Below are 19,991 nucleotides of genomic sequence, written 5' to 3' on the forward strand. Positions count from 1 at the left end.
TTATATGGATAAGAATACAGGAGGCTCCAATGCTAACAACACTATTTTTCCCAATATCCTGACTTCAGTATGAAATGCCTAATTGTTCCTGCAAATATGTTCAGAAACAATAATAAGTTTTTGGATTCTTTTGTTGATTCTGCTTTATGCTGCTCTTGGCACTTGGAGCTGATGTATTTAACAAGAGTGTGCTTATTTCTTTGTTAGATTGTAGTATCTTTGGTAAATGGCCGCCCAGGAGCAAAAAACTTCACTTATTCCCCTGGTCTTCAAGAATTCACAAAGGCAACAAACATCCGCCTCCGCTTTCTCAGAACTAATACTCTGCTGGGACACCTGATATCCAAAGCTCAGCGGGACCCCACTGTAACTCGCAGAGTAAGTGCTGTTGTCACTGAGGTGTAAATACTCGGCAGTCATTCCCCCAGCATGCTAGGGACCAAAAAATGGTCTGAGTGCTTCAAGTTTGCAGCATCCTGACAATGAGATTTGTATTGACCCACCTTGAAATTCCCGTATTTTTCTCCAGGTTTGTTTGAGACAAGAAAGTAACTGGGCCAGCATGGTTTTATGGAAGGGCAGTAATGATTAATGATTTTGTAACAGACCATTTTCATTCCCTGCTTTCCAATATGGAAGGAAGCTGAGTGCATCATGAGAGCTATAAAGAGCCAAAACAAAATTATACTAAACTATCTTATTCAGAACTGAGGAACTAAATCTCTTCAACTTCACTTGGCACTATTTTCTGATATTTATTCAGAAAAGGTTTTCAGAAAACAGTTCATGAGTTCATGAAGGAGGAGAAATCAAAAGCTGTACTTGAAAGATGCTCTCTTTCCACAAATCTTTTGAGATGCCTAGGTGTTTTCAGTGCATTTTGGGCTATCCAAGAGCTTGAAGGCCAGAGTTCCACTCCCATTCAGTGGATAAATATAAGGAAATACAGGGAACACCACACAGAAATTTCACATACTCACAGAGATTTCAGACTTCATATTGTATTGCTATTTTTAACCTTTTCATTTAAAATGAAGATTTGGTAACAATTGGAGGAAACCCTGGGGTGAGGCACCACACAAATGTTTGCACTGAAAAACATAAAGCTGTTCCAGTTGTTTGACAGCACTCCCATCAAGTGTCCTTGCTGCCTTAAGTAAATTTTAAGACATTACTCACAGGCAGAGGTAAATGCAGAATGCAGCTTACTTGGCAAGCAGCACAGCTTTAGTGTGAGGAACTTCTGGTGTTATCCTGGTCATGGGTTGTAGGATAGATGAATGAAATATCAAGTGTTTAATTCCTAAAGGAGAGTAAAAATTTTTGTTGTAGAGACCTTCCAAATCTAGCAAAACTATTGTTGATATTTCTGACACAATACAAGCAAGGACAGATCTGTACATACTTGTTGTGCTTGTTCCACAGTATTACTACAGCATAAAGGACATCAGTATTGGTGGTCGATGTGTTTGCCATGGCCATGCTGAAGTCTGTAATCCAAAGAGTACTGAAAACCAATACCAGTAAGTAAATGGAGCCTGACATTTATCTGAGAAAAACAATACATGAGTGCTTTCAAATGACCTTTTCTTATTATAGAATTACGTAGTTTTACAGGGATTTTTTTTTCTTTATATATAAAAAAAAGAGAGCCTGCTAATGATTGGCAAGAAAACATGTCAAGGGTGATTGTACATGAAAGATAATAATAGAAAATCTTTAGGGTTTTTTTAGGTTAGGTTTTTCATTTTAATTGAAATACCAGTTCAGCAGATTGAATAATTTCTTAGAAACCCATAGTTCTTTGAGTTAAACATCACCTTCTGATGATGATATTGTCGGACTTGAGTTGATAGCACCTTCTTACATCAGGAATTAGAAGTCCAACTCAGGAATAAAATTATGGGAGGATAGAATGTAAGAGAATAGAGATGGTGCAGAAGGCAATCTCACCCCTGATGAGTTACAGCTGTGCTAATTACCAAAGAATAGGAACAGGTCTGCCTTAATAGGCCACAGCTGTGTCCAGTGAGGATGAGGCTATAAAAGAGGTGATTAGGTCGTTGAGAAAGGAGCTGGAGTTTGTTGGCTGTGCTGCGAGGTGATGCCCATGAGAAATCACCAAGAAGGTATGAAAGTTTTATGATAAAATAACAACAAAAAATTAGTTGACTTTGGGGAGCTATTGAGCAGTATAGCTGAGCTTATGCAAGATCCAATGGCTTTAGATCATTGCTGTAAAAACATGAAAACAAAATGAATGGAGTATTCCCTTTCCCTGTCAAGTTTGTGACCTCTATGTTGATTTCATAAGGAGTTAGGTCAGGCTTCTTGGCTTGCCTGCTGCAGGGAAGTAACTATGGATAATCAGCCTGTCTCAAACATATTTTAAAAACCTGCTTTAAACCAGCTCTTGCTTTTATCCATAATGGCATTAAAACAAACTTTTATTAGGGTGATGCAATATTTTCAGTTATGTTTTAATGAAAAGTAAGGGCGGGGAAGATGCGTGCCTCCGTTCCATGTGTCTGTGCTACAGAAAAATAAGTGAAGAAGGTGAGAAATCTATGCAAATAGGATCATTATACTGGAAAGTTCTATTGCCCTTGCGTTACTAGACTTCATACATAAGAGAAGACTGTTGTAAAAGGCTTCCTGAGTCCCAAGGCCTTTGTTCCTCATGGTATTTAGTTGCTGTGCAGGATGGTAAGACCTTGCTCATAATTAGATCCTGCCCATTAAGTAGACTATTCAGCTAAATAAATCAAAAACCTTCTTACATTTTGTTGGTGAATAGTGTGCACTGTCCTAAAGCTGTCTTAAAAATAACAGGATCAAGTTATGATCTTGGTTTATGAAAAACACCAATAATATTATTGTAAACAAAGCATAATGGAAAAATTATGAAGGCATGCATTTAAAGGTGATAAATATTTTGATTAGGCCAACAAGCTTGAGCCTTGGAATGAAGTTAAAACAAGATACACATAGTTTAGAATGTATCAGCTTGACTGAATAATCTACAATAGTTTCATTATCTAGTCTATGGAAACCAATTATAAACATTTTGTGTAAGTAATGTGTTCTAATGAACTCATAATCACATGATTAAAGTAATCAATCTTGAAGAATTTTAGGAAAGTTCCACAGTGTTCTAGTCTACTGATTGACTTCTCTACATGTGAGGTTTATGTCCTATCTTTCTCATACTGTATGTAAGTCTTGGACTGCAGCAAAATGAAGAAAAAACCAATTATTTTTTATTTAAAAACTTAAGAGATAAATTTTAAGCCTGGCTTTGTTAAGAGGCTTTTATTTCTGTAGGTTTCAGTGTGAATGTCAGCATAACACTTGTGGGGAAACTTGTGATCACTGCTGCCCTGGATATAATCAGAAACAGTGGCAACCTGCAACAGCTGGGAGTACAAACATATGTGAACGTGAGTAGCCAAAAAGATGGTGGGTTAAAAGAGGTAGTGACAAGAGGGTGGGAATTAGCTGTAGCACACATGTTAATGGAACATAACCCCTTTTTTTTCTGTATAGGGAAAATGCTTTCCATATAGGAATAAAGAATCAAAACTGCAGTGAATATTATTTATGTTCTTCTTTCTTATTAAACAGTGGAAGTAATAATTTGTGTGAGAATATGACATGAGAAAAGTACAAGACTTTTTGTAGAACATTGGGTCAACATTTCTCCCCAGCTGTAACTGTCTGCTGACAGACTGTGGGTCTCCAAGCAGAGCAGAGACTGTAGGCACCTTCTACAGCTCCAAAATGTTCCTTTCCGTCATCTAGCCTCTTGGTGTTTGGTTTGCAGAGAGGTTGCTTATGGGTGCTTGAGCTGCCCTCCCTTCCCAGGCTGAGAGCTGCCCCTCACTGGCTGTGTGACAGTGGCTCAAAGGTTTGTGGTGGGGAATCCTGGTGATTCCATGTTGGTACCTCTTCCCATCCTTGTGTTTGGGCATTTGGAGGACATTAGCCCTACAGACCGAGCAGTTGAGCTGGAGAAGCCCATTCATTTGCCTTTCTCCCACTCTCCCTGTGTTTCATTTTTAAATAAAGTGACAGCACTGATCCTCTTTTGGTGATGGGTTTATTCTGTCCCACGTGAGTGTTTTGCATCCCTGGGTAGAAGCCAGATGGGGTGGTGCAGAGCACTGCAATCTCTGTGCACAACCATTTCCTTTGTGTCTGGCCCGATCTGTCTTTCTTGAGAGTAGCATAGCCAGTGGGTACAAACTCTTTAACAGGAGAACCTTTTTTGAATGCCAGAGATGTACCTATATAATTACTCTGAGGAATAAAGAGATGACTTGTTTAATTGCAGTTATTAATTAAACTGCAGTACTAAGACTTGGGTGGGGGGAAGGAGGTTTTGTGTGATTAAAATGTTTGATACAAGGTAGGCATGTTGGGACACAGTTTTTGAACAATATTTGAAACCTCATTCAAGTCCCTCTCTTTAAAAGGAAAAATTTCTTGCCAGAAAAGAGACAGACAAAGAGCATAAATAACGTCATGGTTTTTGAAGAATGAGTATATAGATCACCTACAAGATTCTGAGCCAAAACCACTTTGTTTCTAACTAGCTCTGAAAAAAAAATCCTTTTTAGTATGGATTGCTCCTAGCAGTTTGAGGTGATTTGTTGAGAGCATTTGCCAGGTGCAGGCCTCTTTAGCTGGCAGCCAGTAGTGAAGGAATTAAAACAACCTTATTCAACTTTCCTGAAGCCTGAGATTCCTTGAAACTCTCTGAAAGAGGTCAGTGAAGCTTGTAGGGATCAGCCCAACATTCTGCTGCTAGCTTCCCAGTATGTATGGATCAGCAAATGGCCCCAAGTGGTGAAAAGGTGTTTAATGAGGTAGAAGGGGTTTCTATTCCCTGTAAGTGAAAGTGCTGCTACTGTAGTCAGAGCAAATTTCCCATTGCTGTTGGAAGACATAGCTGAGCTGTAGCTCACAGGTGGTTTGACCCTAGAGGCAAGGGTGGTTTTATTTACATTGTAATTATACATATATATATAATATTCTACTTTTTTCCTTTTCTGACTTAATATCTTGAGCCAGCATCTCATTTGTGTCATGTTTTATTTTCTTGAAGAATTTTCTGAGTAAGAAAATCCAAAGATCTTCTTAGGGTATTACATCCTGGTTAGGGAACCCACTCTTGAACCCTGTCCAGTTCTTGTCAGCAGACCATAAGGGAGCCTGATGGCACCTCCTCAGCTATGTGGTTGGTAATTTCTAGGAAAAGTCTTCCTTATCCACAACTCTTCAGATAAAAAGGCATAGGGAGAATGCAGAGAATGATCCAGTTTCTCTTCTCTTGTCTGTATGATTATGTAGCAAGACACAGAAAATCCGTTGTCCCTGAGTTATGCTCCCAGTTGTGCCAGGAACTTGAAATAGAGTTTGGAAGGATTGCCTCCCATATGCTTCCCTCATCCTGAAGTAGGGGCAGAGCCCTTAGTTTCTGTAGCCCATTGTCTTCCAGAGTATTGTCCCCCCTGGTCCTGATGGAGGGAGGGTTTCCCTAAACATGAAGTAATAGCTTTATCAAGTCATAACTTCAGGAATTTCCTGGGAAAGTAACTTCCTGTAATTAAAAGATCAGCTAGCACCCAGATGCTTGGGGAAGCCTGTTTTTTGCTACCTTCATTCTTTCAAAAAATATTCCCATTTGCCTCTCCAGCCAAGAAGGAAGATCAAATCAGAAAAAAAAGAGGACATTGAATGAATTTACGGCCCTTTGGTTTATTCTATGTTTGTTGTTATGGTTGGTTTCTACACAGAATTATAGCCAAGTTTGCTGGTATATCTGTAGCTACAGCTGAATATGAGAGTTCTTAGGTGTAGATCTTTTTATTTGAATGTATCTTATCTAAAACTGTTAATTTTAAATAAAGGTTTAGTGCGCATAGCATCAGTCCAGATGTATTTTTGAGACATGGCAAAAGAAACATTTGAGTATGTTTTTGATAATTTTAAAAAAACTACAGCAGCCATTTTTCTGGATCTTCCGAGTTGTGCATTTATGCTTAACCATATAGTTTTGAGATGGTACAACCGTTGCCTTCTCTGGTAAGACTAGCTGCACATTTTCTTCATGCCCACATTATTGTACTATGTTTTTGGTATGAAAATCCAGTTGTTTATAGGTAAGTATGTACATTTGAGTATACTCCAGCCTGAGTGTATGTACACAAAAAAAAAAAAATCTAATCTACTTTTAGACCTCTGCTGGAGGTAAATGCTGGAGACTGCTAAATTCCAGCTTTATGAAGAAAGCTGACTTGGAACATTACCTTTTCAGCCTGCAATTGCCATGGACATGCCATTGATTGCTACTATGATGCTGACGTTGATCGGCGTCAAGCAAGCTTAAACATCCATGGGCATTATGAAGGTGGAGGAGTCTGCATTAACTGCCAGGTAAAAAGGTCATTTTGATCAGTTTAAAAAAATGTTGACACCAGTAGTTTTGGGTCTGACCAGTCTGGATAGGCCCATTTGTCTGATGGTGTTACTGCTTGTACTCAAAGTGTGGAAAAAGGCACATGAAAATAATCTACCTTGTTCAACATTGCTTGGTAACGTGTGAAAGACACGTAAAAATTGTATTTATGCTCTGTCCTGTGGGATCAAAATAAAACCACACAATCAAAGCAAACAATTTGATCAGCTATAAAAATTTCCTTTCCTTTTGTTACAAAGTCTGCCATTTCCCTCCTTAACAGAAGGAAGGAAAATTAAGCAAATAAAATGCCAGCTCAAGCCAGCTGGTTACTTACTTCAGCAAAACACAGAGGAATCTCTCTCATCAGCAGAAATAAAGGAGGATCTAGACTATACCAAGATGGAAAGTTATAGATATTGGGAAAGCAGAGAAGCATGGAAGAGCCCTCTGGAGTCCTTTTGGACTAGTGCTCCACTCAAACCAAGGCTGGAATGCAAAATTATATCAAGTTGCACTGAGAAACATGCAGTTGAATTCTGCAAATTTCTGAGGATGCACTTTACACACAGTCTGAATCTTTAACAGCATTCAATCACACTCCTGTTTAGCAGGAATTTCCCCAATTGCAGCTTGTGATAGTTGCCTTTTGGGCTTGTGCTGTGCTTATATGAGAAGAGTTGGTTCTGTCTTTTGTGTAGAGGAAAGATGCCTTAGGTAGAGGAAAATAGCCATCAGGCACCTCCCTCCACACCCACCAAATTCATTCCATCAGTTTCCTCTGAAAACTGAGGGGATGAGCTCCATAACTATCTTAGAGGCTCCATTGGATTGAATCAAAAATTGTAAATTTGGAATCAGAGACTTTACACCGTGTCTGTCATAAATAGATAACGCATTTTTGGAAAGAACAAGAATTTCTTTCATTCTGACTTTGTTCTACTCTGGCAATGACTATGAGGAAAGATCAAATAAGACTCTGATAAAGATTTAATCTTGGCCTTATCTCTGTGGGACTGAACTACTCAACCTCCTGAGGTCCCTTACAACCTGAGTCACTCATTGGTTCAGTGATCTCGAGGTTAAATAAATCCAGACTTACGTGGAAGTCTGTCTTTCTTTTGCTGTCAAGTCATCTGATGTATGACAAGCAGCTGACCAGAATTTTGCATTGCAGGAAAATTATCATCGGTTCTATGTTTCCTGTGAAATCTATGCATCGTGATTCATGTATTACCATGTTGTGCATTTTAAAATATAGCTGTATTCAAGCAACAAAAAAGGCAAATATCCAGTATAGATTATATTTTCCATATTCTTCCCACAATATAATCAGATATTGTCCAAAAGGCAGTCAGAAGAGAGTAGCGTTATTTTTACTAACATGAGTAGAAGAAGTGTTCTTTGTCTTCCCATTGACATTTCTGTGCAGAACTTTGTTCATACAGTCTAGTAAGATTTACCATGTTGGTCCTTTCTATCAGCTCTTTGTTCATGAAAGAACATTTCTTTAAATACTACTTCAAATATAGAAAATAGCAAAATTAGTCTAATTCTACAAATCTTGGTTATATGACTGATATGAATTGTTTGTAATTAATTTTGTGGAAGTTAAATTGGATTAAATGAGTTTAAATCCAATTATAGCTTTCTTTTTTTTTCCTTTTATTTTCATTGACAAAAGGCATGAATTTTACTTTACTTTTTCTGTTTGTGTCAGGGGAAAGCAAAGTTTTAGGAATGGATGCCTGAATGAAGAAGTGATATAAATGAAGTGTTGCACAAAAAGATAGTATCAGTTTCTTTAGAGTATGATGACAGAGGAGCTCTGGAAACCACACAATCCTGCTCAGAGTAGGTCTAATTAGACCAGGTTGCTCAGGAACTCATTCTTCCAAGCTTTGAACTCTTCCAAAGATTGGAATGCCACAGCTACTCATGGCAACCTGTTTCGGTGTTTGACTGCCTGCATGACCTATTTTGTCCCTAACATCTAATTGAAATTTTTCATGTTCCAATCTGTGCCTGTTGCCTCTCATCCTTTTTTGGTGCACCTCTAACAAGAGTCTCAGTCCATCCCCTCTGTATTCTCTGATCCAGTAGTAGTAGGTAGCAATAAATTCACCCTTCTCTTCTTGATGCTGAAGAAACCCAACCATCTTCTTGGATGTCATGTGCTTCAGTCCCTCACCATCTGCATGGGTCTGCCCACAGCACCTGTTGTTGTATCACAGAGGTCCATGAGGTGGATTTGGGAATATTTTGCACTGGGTAAACTATGCTGGATATGTCCCATCACCTTCTTGTCCTTTGTGTGTTCTGAATTTGTGCATTGGATCTCCTTTGCCACTGAGCAATGGCTCACTACCCTCATTAGCTTTTTTTTTTGCTGCTCCTCTTCTCTTGGAATTTTTCTTTTTGTGTTTCACCTTCCTTGCTAGTTTTAACTCTGCTAAGCTTTGGCTTTCTGAACTCCACTATTGCATATATGGGCAATGTCTTTGTATTGCCATCAAGCAGCCTGCCCTGCTTCCACCTTCCATGCACTTTCTTTTTGTGTTTGAGATCAATCAGAAACTCTGTGTTTATCTGTGCTGACCTTCTGCCATGCTTTCATGTTGGAAAGAACTGTTCTAGTTCTAAGGAGGCTGTCCATGAGAGTCAACTCTCTTGGTTCCCTTTCCATCCAGGACACTTTCACACAGGATCTTGTCAAGCAGCTCTCTGAGCAAGGACAAATCTACTTTTCAGAAGCCCAGAGCTGTAATTCTGCTATTTGTTTTGTTTGCTTGTCTTTCTTTCATGCATTCAAAACACCTTCTGGATTACTTGCACCCTGCTGCCTTGTCCTTCTGGCATCTTCCTGAAGCTCTGTCTGGGCTGGGGCCACTGATGTGCTACTGGAGTGAGCAGAGCTGGAGAACATGCAGAGTCCTGAGTGCCCTGCTCATGAACTGCTCACCAGTCCAGCCATGAAATGCCATGTCCCTGCTCAGCCCTGAATTGCAACACTCCCTAAGGAGGAACTAAACAGGGAGTGGGAGCTGGGGGAAGTATTTTGGTTGCTCCAGGGCAGAGCTTCCTGCTCTGGTTCCCTGGCTCTCGTGTCTGTGAGCTCATCAGGGTGCCTCATGACCATGATTTACTCAACTTGTACTTGCCATCACTGCTCTAGTTTAAATTACTTAGGGTTTTTTTCTTTTTCTGGTGTGCCTAAACCACATATTTATAGAGACAGACATTTTTCTAGTGGAAAATCTATTTTGTGCTGGCTGGACTGTTCAGTTTTTGATTTCTTTTGTTTTGCTGATCTTAGACAGAAGATAGTCAGAAAATTAACATGTAGTATAAGAAAAAATTAATGTTGCAATTTCTTGAACAATATATACATGGTGATAAGAAAGTAGCCTAAAAGGAGGTATTTTATGATATAAAGAGTTATTTTTTCAAAGGTTATTTTTAATGAGAGGAGGGGTTTATTGTGCTTTAAAGAAAAAGTTCAGCTGCTTTATGTGAGAATACAATGATTCAGAGCCCTGTAGAGAACAGGTGGTTAAAGAACACCATGACTGACTCTTTATTGGAGTCTTATTCAGCTCTTAGTTGTGTATAGAAACAGTGTAAAGGATGTTATTGTTTCTTAATTCTTCCAGGTTCCTCTCTTTATCTCGTACTATCCTTTTATTTTGTTTTGCACAGCATAACACAGCTGGGATTAACTGTGAGAAGTGTGCAAAAGGTTACTATCGTCCTTACGGCGTTCCAGTGTGGGCTCCTGATGGTTGCATACGTGAGTCCTTCTCTATGGAGTATCATCTCCTGTTGGCTTGAGGGGTTTGGGCTGTAACCAAGGCATAGGATGTGTCTTTGTGGAGGAAAAAATGAAAGGGTGGGCAAAAAATGTTGGGAGAAGAGCTACAAATGAATTTCTATATTGCTTTAAGCCTTTTAAATTATATTCTTCTCAACTTACGTGTCATATGAGCATATTGAGAACAGCAGAAAGATAGAAAATAGGCCATAAAAGGGTACAGAGGAGATAGGATCATGGAAACCTGGGATGCCGTTACACACCCCACAGTGAGGAGGATCTCAGGACTCCTGGGAAGCCATTCTCATCTCCTGTTCTCGTGATCTTGTTTCTCTTAGCTCTCTGATGTACACATGAGCTATCCTTTGGCCCTTGGTCACTTGAAAAATTTATTCTATAGCTTAAAAGGTTACTACTTTATGCAGCAATATCACTACTGTGATCTCATGCAGTGCTGAGCCCATCGACCAATAAGTGATGCAATAGGGTAATTACTAATAGAACATTTAAAAAAAACTGAGTACAGGTAAGAGGAAAGTGTTGGATTACAAAGAGACTGAAGGAGATGTGACAAGCAGGAGGAAACTACAGTTATGTTGTGTTTGGGGATTGAAAGGAGTGGGGAAGTCAGCAGAGCTGTGGTCATAGTGTTGCATGTAGTGTGTAAATCAAAGTGAATAGAGTGGTGCTTAGCCTGGACCATGGAGAGAGATGAGTGGTTGCCACAGAAAAATTGCTGTGGAGGAACAACGTGCATCTTTTGGAATTAAAAACTCCTAAACACTCTAAGAAAATAACATGGGTTTTGCTTTTAAAGGATGTATTGGTGATATGTAAGTACTTGGGAAATATTAACTCTTTAAATAACAAGTCATTCAATCTTCAGGTTTGTTGTTACAATGCCCTTGTGCACTGCTGTAAAAGGCAAATTGATTATTTTCCAAAGAGTGCTTAATTGCTGGTACTTTTACTTAGCTTGCAGTTGTAACTTGGAGCATGCAGACGGCTGTGAGGAAGGGTCTGGCCGCTGCTTCTGTAAGCAGAATTTCCAGGGAGACCACTGTGAACGCTGTGCTGATGGATTCTATGGTTATCCATTTTGTGTCTGTAAGTACACAAGTAAAATTGCCTCTTTTTCTGTATTTTAAATGTGCATTGAAGAATTAATGGTTTTCTTTGCTCTTGACTTGGTTAAAAAGCATCTGGTATTTCAGCTTCACATGTTTGTATTCTGATAAATAGTTGTTACAATACTGAAGAGAGTTGGGTTATTTAACAAAATGGTAGTGACTTCAAAAACAGAGATTGTGCTGCATTGTCCTAATTCTCAAATCATTTGAGACATCAGGTTTACAGCTTGATGAATGAGCTGTGAACTCAGTGAGTTGTGAACTCCAGTCCTAAAGCCCTGGACAAATTGTTTAAACATGTGTCAGGATTTTCAGGGATAAAGACCACCTGCACAGAGAAAAGTAGAACATGACTATAATGACTGAGGGAAAGAAAATGGGTGTGTGTTCTCCTTGACACCTCCTAGGATTTGGATCTTGCACCTCTGATAAACAGTGCTTCTCCCATAAAAAAATTACATATGAAATAACTGAGCAGAAAATATGTAGCATCAGGATTGCTGCATAAAGGCTTCTGACTCCATGAAAGGATTGCAGAAATGCATCAGTGGGATGTTTTGTGCCTTCAGGAAAGATGTGTTTCTGCCAGCTGATAAAAGACGAGTGTTGATCTGGGACAAGATCTGAGGTCTGACTAGAAGAGAGGTACCACTATAGAAACACAAGAAGAGTGAAAACAATACAAAACAAAGGAAAAAAACCAGTGTGAAAATTGAATGTTGTTTGAATTCAATGGCTGTGATAGAATACTGTCTGTACACTGTATTCTATATTATCACATCTCATATATCTTCTTGATTGAAATCTGACATTTTTAAATTAGTTCAGCTCAGGTAGACATTGATCTGAGTCCCACAGGTGCGTGTAGCTCATTGATTTGGATCCCATCTGAATGCAAGAAAATTTAAGAATGGGAAAGACAATCTGGAGGACTCTCAAATAAAAGCTCCTAAGATGTACATGTCATAAAATATGGCAGTTCATGTAGCAGGTAGTAATGCCACATAGAAGGAGATGAACCTTTAGCTGGAAGCAGGAAATGTGAAATAAATATGGAAATCCTTAGGTAATTTTCACGATGCTATTTTGTGTAAGAAAGCTTCCTGCACAAAAGGATAAGGAGCAGGAAAGCAACCTGGTGTCATTTCCAAATGGTGTCTGGCCTTTCAGACTGCTTTTTCGAGTAAGGAACCTTGTATCTGATTTGGGAATCAAAAGTCTCTTACCTCTTTCCTAAGAAAACTAAAGTCAACTAAACTGGAGTTGGTTACTAGAGTCATAGGAATATCATGCTCTTTATTGATGGTAGGTAACTTTATTTTTGTCATGATTTTAATAAATTTAATGTGTTTCCAGTGATCCCTGCTGTTTCTTTTGTTTTAAAGATAATCCTGTATATCCTTCTACTTCTTCAGTTCCAAGTGATGCTGTGGCTGGTGACATAATAGGCAAGTTCTTGGTGGTTTTTCCCTATTTCACTGTTTTTCCCCATGTTGCTATTTTTCACTGTTTCAATGGTGCCTATCTTTTGTAGAATACTAGAATCATTAGCTTGATTTTTAGGTAGCAATTTTGCCTCTGTTGGTGTTTATTTTTCAAGAGAACCTTTGTTCTTGCCAGAAGTTCATCATACTGTCACGTTTATACCAAATAGTTAGGTGGGCTAGCTCCAGAAGGAGTTATGGATCCAAACAACTTTGGCGAGCCTCTGGCAAACATCTGCAGGAGGAGCTGAACATCTTGTTTGGTGTGCTTAAGAACACATCCATCAAGAGTTTGACATGTACAACTTTCTGACATGGCAGCCACTGCTTTGTGGTGTCAATCTCTTTCTTGAGGCTAGCTGGCTCTGTCTCTGGACTGTCCTCTGTCACCTGGCAAATTGTATGTTGCCCTTAGCAGTGAAGGACTTTGATTTCTAAGAAAGCTTCATATTTCTTGTTTAGCCCACTGTAAAGCTGCCTGAAATCCATACAATGATTCCCTTGGTGGGCTTATGTTTTTTTAGCCTGTTATCGTTCTGCGCAACAGAGGCATCATCACAGTTAGCACTTAATCACTTGCATACTTACAATGCACTTCACCTTGGTACAGCATCCAAAATAATTTCCCTGGTCAGCCTCTGGGTATTCTGTTGCATGTTCCCTTTTCTCACAAATTTTTTAATGGAAGAAGAAAAAAAATCCAAAGGAAAGTGAATAAATGTAACTGGAGAAAACAGATCTTGAGCTCTTTACTATTTCAATGAGCAGCATCTGAATTTGAAGACACAAGAAATCAGCTGCTTCTAAGTGGAAGTTTTAGTAGAAGTTGTAAATTTTTGCTGTCAGACTGAGCACAATTCCAGATTGTGGTTTTTTGAATGAGATTTTGCATGTAAGACAGTAAATACTACTCATGAACAAAAATACCCTATTTGTCTAAGTACTGATCTATTTTTTTCTACAAAATTACAAGGAATTCTGGGATTATATGCACTCACTTTGTTTTTTTTTTTTCTTTTCCTTTCCTGTTTTAACTAGAAGGAGGCTGCAAACCAGGGTATTTTGGCCCCCGGTGTCTGCGTAAGTGGCATAGTTTCTTTTGACACTTGGAGCCTGTGCTCCAGGATAAATGCCAACCTGTGGCTTCCAAGGAAATAAGAGCTTCAAGATCATAATACTGCAAATGTTTTCTTTACAAATGTGCTCTTCAGCATGCCCGTGCCATGGTGCAGGAGTGCTGGGCAGTGACTGCGATGGGAGTACTGGGCAGTGCAGATGTCGAACTGGATTTGGGGGTTTTTCCTGTGATACCTGTGCAGCTGGCTATTTTCAGTACCCCTTATGCCAGGGTAAGCCAAGCATTCCCTTTTGGCAAGCATATCCAAAACACCAAGTTTTAAACTGAAGGATAGAGTTATTTTGCCATGGAGATGTATTCATAACAGGCTCTCCCACAACTCACAAAAGTCAGAGAAGAATAATGTGATGAGGGGAGATTTTGATCTAAAAATTCCCCGGTTTCCTTGGTTGCTGTCTGCTGTTTGATGCAGCTGCCAGACTCTAGTTTGTGTTTGGATTTAGTAACATTGATTAAACTTAGAATAAATTTGGAAATATTTCTGTTACTTATCCTTGGAGGTTTTTTTTTTAAAATATACTTAATGTGAGTTTGCAACCTCACTTTGATGCACAAAGCTACCCTATCTAATCAATGCTATAAAACTGACTGGTTTTGAACTTTAATAGAGGTCTCTGTGCTGTCTTTTTAGGCTATTTATTGACCATTCCCACCCAAGATTGTAAATCTAAACCATGAATTGTTTTGCTTCGGTCCCAGAAGTGATGGAACTACTCTCAATAGTTGGCAAACCACTTGGAATTGATAAATCAGACTTTCAGTGGGGCCAGGCCAAGTGTAGTGCTTTGACACTGATAACTGAACTTTGATCCAGCTTCCTTGCTCTTTCATTAATGTTTTCCTTGTTCCTGAATTGTTACAGATGTGAGCAATCAATAAAAGCTGTTATGAATCCATATAAATCTGATGAGAAAATTGTCATACTGTTGAGCATCGGGGAGCAGGGAGTTGCTTTTACTGCTATTTTTTTCAAATGTATTTTTATTTCAATAAAGATAAAAGAAGAGAGCCTGTACACAGGCTGCCTCTGAAATATCTTTTCTCATTGGCAGAGTGTGAATGTAACTTGATGGGTACCCAGCCTGAAGTCTGCGATTTTCTTGGGAGGTGTCTTTGCCGCTCAGGGGTGGCAGGACTTCAGTGTGACAGCTGCCAGCCTGGCCACCACTCGTTCCCTGCCTGTCAAGGTAAGGCTGCCGATTGCATGTACAGCATCAAACACGGCCCTGAAAAGGCAGACAGCAGTGCTTTCCAGAACAGCAGCCAGAGCAGTGTTCATAGCAGAAAAGGGGCAATTCCCTCTTGTGCTTTTCAGTGAAATCCTCATATATTTTAATTCTCCAATTTCAGGCCTTTTTTTTCCCCTTGTAGTCAGACTGTTTGAGGTACCCTCAGACAGCACAGCTGTCATACTAATAACCAAAGCATTTGAGAGCTGTTCTCCCGTGGAGGCCCACAGCAACAGGGCACACTTGACTGCTGAGGAACCAGCATGGCAGAACTGTGAAGCACTGGTCTGCTTCTGCAGAGAGTCTTTGGGGCCTTGTTTGGTACCAGTTTGTTCTGTAAATCTGAAAATCTGAAGCTCTTATTTTGCCCTTCATGGTGGCTTCTCACTTATTTTAAGATCATCTGCCAGCAGCTAACCCAGCCCCTGTCCACGTAGGCATAAAACATGAAAGATTTCTCTGGAGTTTCCCACCAAGGACTAACCTGCTTTTTTACAAGACAAGGAAATTAATGGAGTATAACTTTTGAGTATTGTAATGGTCTTGTGTGTGTACAAAGACTCCCATCACATCCTACTTGGCCCTAAGTTTTGTCTGCCTTTAAAGTGAATGAGAGAGAGGGCCCTTAATCCTTATCAATTTTTTCATTGAGAAGGAATATAGAATATTGCAGAGTTCTGGTATGTGCTTTCCTGTGCTGATTAACAAGTTTTATGCATAAAATTATGATTTACTTTCTTCTCTCTTGTTATTTTTGGCTGTTGACTATGTCAGTCTTCTTCCTTTGGGCTTATATAGCTGTTTATCTCCTATAAAGGGACAGCAGAATTCTTTATGCCCTCATGCCCTGGTTTCAGCTGGGGTAGAATTAATTTTACTCCTGTTAATTCTACTGTGTTTTACCTTTTTTCCTATCTTCTCCCATCCCGTGGGTGGGGTGTGAGTGGCTCTGTGTACCTATTTGCCAGCTGGAGTTAAACTGTGGCACCTTGCGAAGATGGGCCATGTTGTGTTACCAAATCAATGGGTGGAATATAAAAACACCATGTGATTGTGGGTTTTATGGTCTGGAATAGATGAACATTTTTAATGAAAAACATAAAATCAGGATTCTGCATTGGTACACAGTGTTCAGTGGTTTTAAAATAACCTTTTTTATTTTCCTAGAGCAAAATCAAGTAGCAATCTTAAGGCAAATCAAACCCGTATTGAATATGTTTGATCTTTGAACACCAAAAGCTGAAAAGAGACATAAAAGCTTAAAAGAGCATGCAAAAACAAATTGTAAAAGACAGATAAAAATAGTTGAAACCACAGTAAGTGGGATTACTCAGAACTGCTGCAGTTCACAGTTTGCTCAGTTAAAATGAGCTGCCATGGGTTTAAACATAAATTAACACAGCATGCTGCAAGCTGTGGGGGAAAGTGAGCAGCCCAGCCTGCTATTCCTGTGAGGAATCATCTTCAAAAGAGAGACAGATCTATATTTTTTGGGCTGCTGTGACTAGAACTACTCGACTACAGGACTCTCTGGTCGTGACTTGTTGAACTCAATAGAAGCTTTATACAAATAAAGCAATATCAAAACAAAGCCTTTAAACAAAACACTAATACTTAAAATTAGGAGAGAATGCTATATGGTAGTCAATGACGGAGGACTCTAGTGTAGGTATTATTCTTGGAAGCTTCAGTGTTTGTATTTCTCTTACACTAACTTCCTAGCAAGCCCTGTGTCTTTCCAAGCATCTTTAAAGTAAACACAGCAAAGTCAGATGTCTTTGACTGCAACAGAAAGAGGAACCAAAAGGGGGAACCAGAAACATGAACGTGTAGCAGAAGACAGTGTTTGCTTTGTATTTCTGTCAGTCAGCCATTTCTGGCAGTCATAACATCCAAGTGGTTAACTGCAGCACTTCATCTTGTACCTGGGACAGCTGGGATGTCCAGATGGGGTCCCATTCCTGTACCTGTGAAGTGTGACCCTGTGGAGCATTCCAGCATCATCTCAAGAAAACAGCAGGCCTTGTCTTTAGCTGTTAGCCCAAAATAGCGGTAACTCCATAAGAAGTTTGCTGTTACAGTTGATAACATGCTTTGAATATATTTTTAAAAGATTTTTTCAAGTATTTCTGTCATGTGACATTCCTCCCAAATGTAAGATGGATTTATGTCCCTTACATGTGTTTTACAAGGCATCAAACCAAATCTCTCAGCTGTGAGTTAACAGAACTGCAAGAACCAAGATTATCAGTGGTTGAGGACATAATTGCAGAATAACCGTCTGTTTTGGCATATTTATTTTTGCTGGTAAAATTATGGTTTGTTTGGTTTTCTGAACAGAAATGATTGATTTATATTCAAAGGTAAGTTTTTTGGCAAATTCTAGATTTAGACACGTATCTGTTCTTTTTTTATTACTCTGTGCAGCATGCAGTTGTGATGGTGTTGGCTCATTGGGGAATACCTGTGGTCCTGGAGGGCAGTGTCTGTGCCACAGTAACTATGCTGGGCTGAGATGTGACCAATGTGCTCCAGGATATCACAGCTATCCCAACTGCTTGCGTGAGTAAAACCCTTCCCTACTTTTACTGGGATTTTCCTTCCTATTTCTGCTACATGGAAGAAAATAAATCGTCTCAAATATATTTCCAGTTAAAAGATTTCCATTTTGATGGCATAGGAACTTTAAGAAAATATCTGTCAGTTCCATAGGCTACTGCTCTATTTTCCAAGTGACTGCTTTGCATACAAGCCCAAATACTATAAATCAGGCTAAATGCACATTAAAAAATCATTATTAAAGGCTTCTGCTGTCTTGGCATTTAAAGTATTTGAGTCTATCCAAGGTAACCCTATTAAAAAGCCCTTTCAAGCTCACACCGGCTACATTGTGCTTCTGCACTGCTACATTCCACAGCCTCTGTTTTCAAAAGATCTTTCAATGTGTTTGTTTTATAAAGGTGTCAACAGCGAGTGTGACCCTGCAGGTAGCATTGGTTCTCATTTTGTAAGTATTCTGCCACTGCAGCTGAGAGTGCATGTTAATCATTCATGTGTCTTTGCTGAACACATCCAGCTCATTACTCAAGCCCTGAAGCCTGCTCTTAGGCTCTAAAAGAATTGCAGGAGCTTGTTTGAAAGTAGGAGTAGAAATAAACTTTGTGTTTTGCTTTTTGATCATACCATCATACCAGTGCGAAACCTTGTCAAGGATGGGGGTTTTTTGTCTTTTATATAAAAGATATGCAATCTGTTTATGTCTTTTTGGTATACTCTTAACACTAACATATGCATGAAGATATAAGCCTGTGCATGTCTCAAAGACTTTCTGGGTCTGGGTTGCAACAGGCCTTTCAGCATCAAATTATTCTTGAAAAATCATTGCATCTTTGTTGCCATTCCACTATTATTGTTATTAATGTGATGGTGGTAATTATTGGTGTCTTAATAGTGTCTTGAGATGGTGTCTTCCACCAATAAAGAAAAGATTAAATATGAAAATGAATTAATGTTTTTAAGGAAATACTGGGGTTTATTCTTCATACAAACCAGTTAATACTTCAGAGCACTTCTAATAAGGCTATAAAAGAATTGGAAAGTACATCCTTTGGGACCCTTAGCATAAATTAGATACATAAAAAATATGCAGGGTGGAACAATCTTTTGCTGATAGTATAAGACAGAAAAATCTAAGATGTCTGAATCAGCCTGAGATCCATGGATCTGTAAAAGTCAGTAAGCTGCATGAGCTCTTAACAATGTTAGGTTTCTCTTAGTAGTAAAGATCAGTAAGTTTTTTTATGGAGCAGGTAAACCCTTATTAGCTCCTTTCTGTTGTTAGGGATATTGTCAATGTCTCCAGCATGTTGAAGGTCCTACCTGCAGTAAATGCAAACCCTTGTACTGGAACCTGGCCAAAGAAAACCCCGAGGGATGTACAGGTATGGCTTCATGATGTATCTCTTTGGCTTATGAAATGTAGTCATCTTTATTCTCTGACACTGTCTGTGGTGCTCTTTGTGACTTTCACAACTCTTGTTAACAGCATGTTTCTCATACAGCTTAATTGTAAACCCATGATACCAGCAGTTACTTTCAGAAACCAGGCCATAATTTCATGGCTGTTTGCCTGGTGCTGAACCAGGGTGTGCTCTGAAGTTCCAATGATGTTCACTTCATAGGGCCCTATGGCAGATCTACTGGGGCAAGACAGGATTTTTACCTGTAATCCTGAAACCAGAATTTGGCTCATTGTTTTGAGGGGAAAAAAAGTGCTTTTTCACTTTATTTCCTAGCTTGGAGTGTAAAGCCTTCTAGTGGCCTCAGGGTGTGACAGATCTGTTATGGTTTGTATCTGTATAATAACCTGTGATTGTCCATGTTTTCCAACAGGGAGAGTGTGTTTTTAAGGCAGATAATAATAATTAATGAAGATTAAAAAGGGTAAAGATAAAAAAAATCTTTAAAGTACTCTCCAACTGTTTCCTTTGGAACAGATTCCACCACAACAGCCACTTAGGATGAGTAGCTTTAGACTGATAATAGTATCATTACATTTTTTACTTTAGATCTCTAAATACGTAACAACTCCTCAAATATTGTGAACTGCACTTTCCATGTAATTCTCTATTTTCAGTCACAGAGTCGATACTGGATTTGTCCAAACTTCTGGCTCAGCATAATTCCTCCTTGCACTATTTTCTCCATTTCTGTTTCATATGGAGAGTTGATTTGGTCCC

The 19,991-nt window shown here is 39.1% G+C and overlaps 1 protein-coding gene across 2 annotated transcripts in view; it reads left to right on the plus strand.

The window, feature by feature from the left end:
* LAMA3 (laminin subunit alpha 3) overlaps positions 1-19,991 on the plus strand; it is a 106,170-nt gene that overhangs the window by 19,052 nt on the left and 67,127 nt on the right. For both annotated transcript variants that reach the window (XM_071418332.1, XM_071418340.1), the window contains exons 5-17: positions 208-378; positions 1,426-1,523; positions 3,325-3,440; positions 6,320-6,438; positions 10,160-10,250; positions 11,247-11,378; positions 12,787-12,849; positions 13,924-13,965; positions 14,097-14,234; positions 15,076-15,210; positions 17,680-17,814; positions 18,213-18,259; positions 19,094-19,193. In XM_071418332.1, coding sequence (XP_071274433.1) covers positions 208-378; positions 1,426-1,523; positions 3,325-3,440; positions 6,320-6,438; positions 10,160-10,250; positions 11,247-11,378; positions 12,787-12,849; positions 13,924-13,965; positions 14,097-14,234; positions 15,076-15,210; positions 17,680-17,814; positions 18,213-18,259; positions 19,094-19,193 — 1,387 coding nt within the window. The remainder of the gene's footprint in view (positions 1-207; positions 379-1,425; positions 1,524-3,324; positions 3,441-6,319; positions 6,439-10,159; positions 10,251-11,246; positions 11,379-12,786; positions 12,850-13,923; positions 13,966-14,096; positions 14,235-15,075; positions 15,211-17,679; positions 17,815-18,212; positions 18,260-19,093; positions 19,194-19,991) is intronic.

Source organism: Agelaius tricolor, unplaced genomic scaffold (genome assembly GCF_023055355.1).
Source record: "Agelaius tricolor isolate 1412-34295 unplaced genomic scaffold, bAgeTri1.0.p SCAF_2, whole genome shotgun sequence".
Classification (NCBI taxonomy): Eukaryota; Metazoa; Chordata; class Aves; order Passeriformes; family Icteridae; genus Agelaius; species Agelaius tricolor.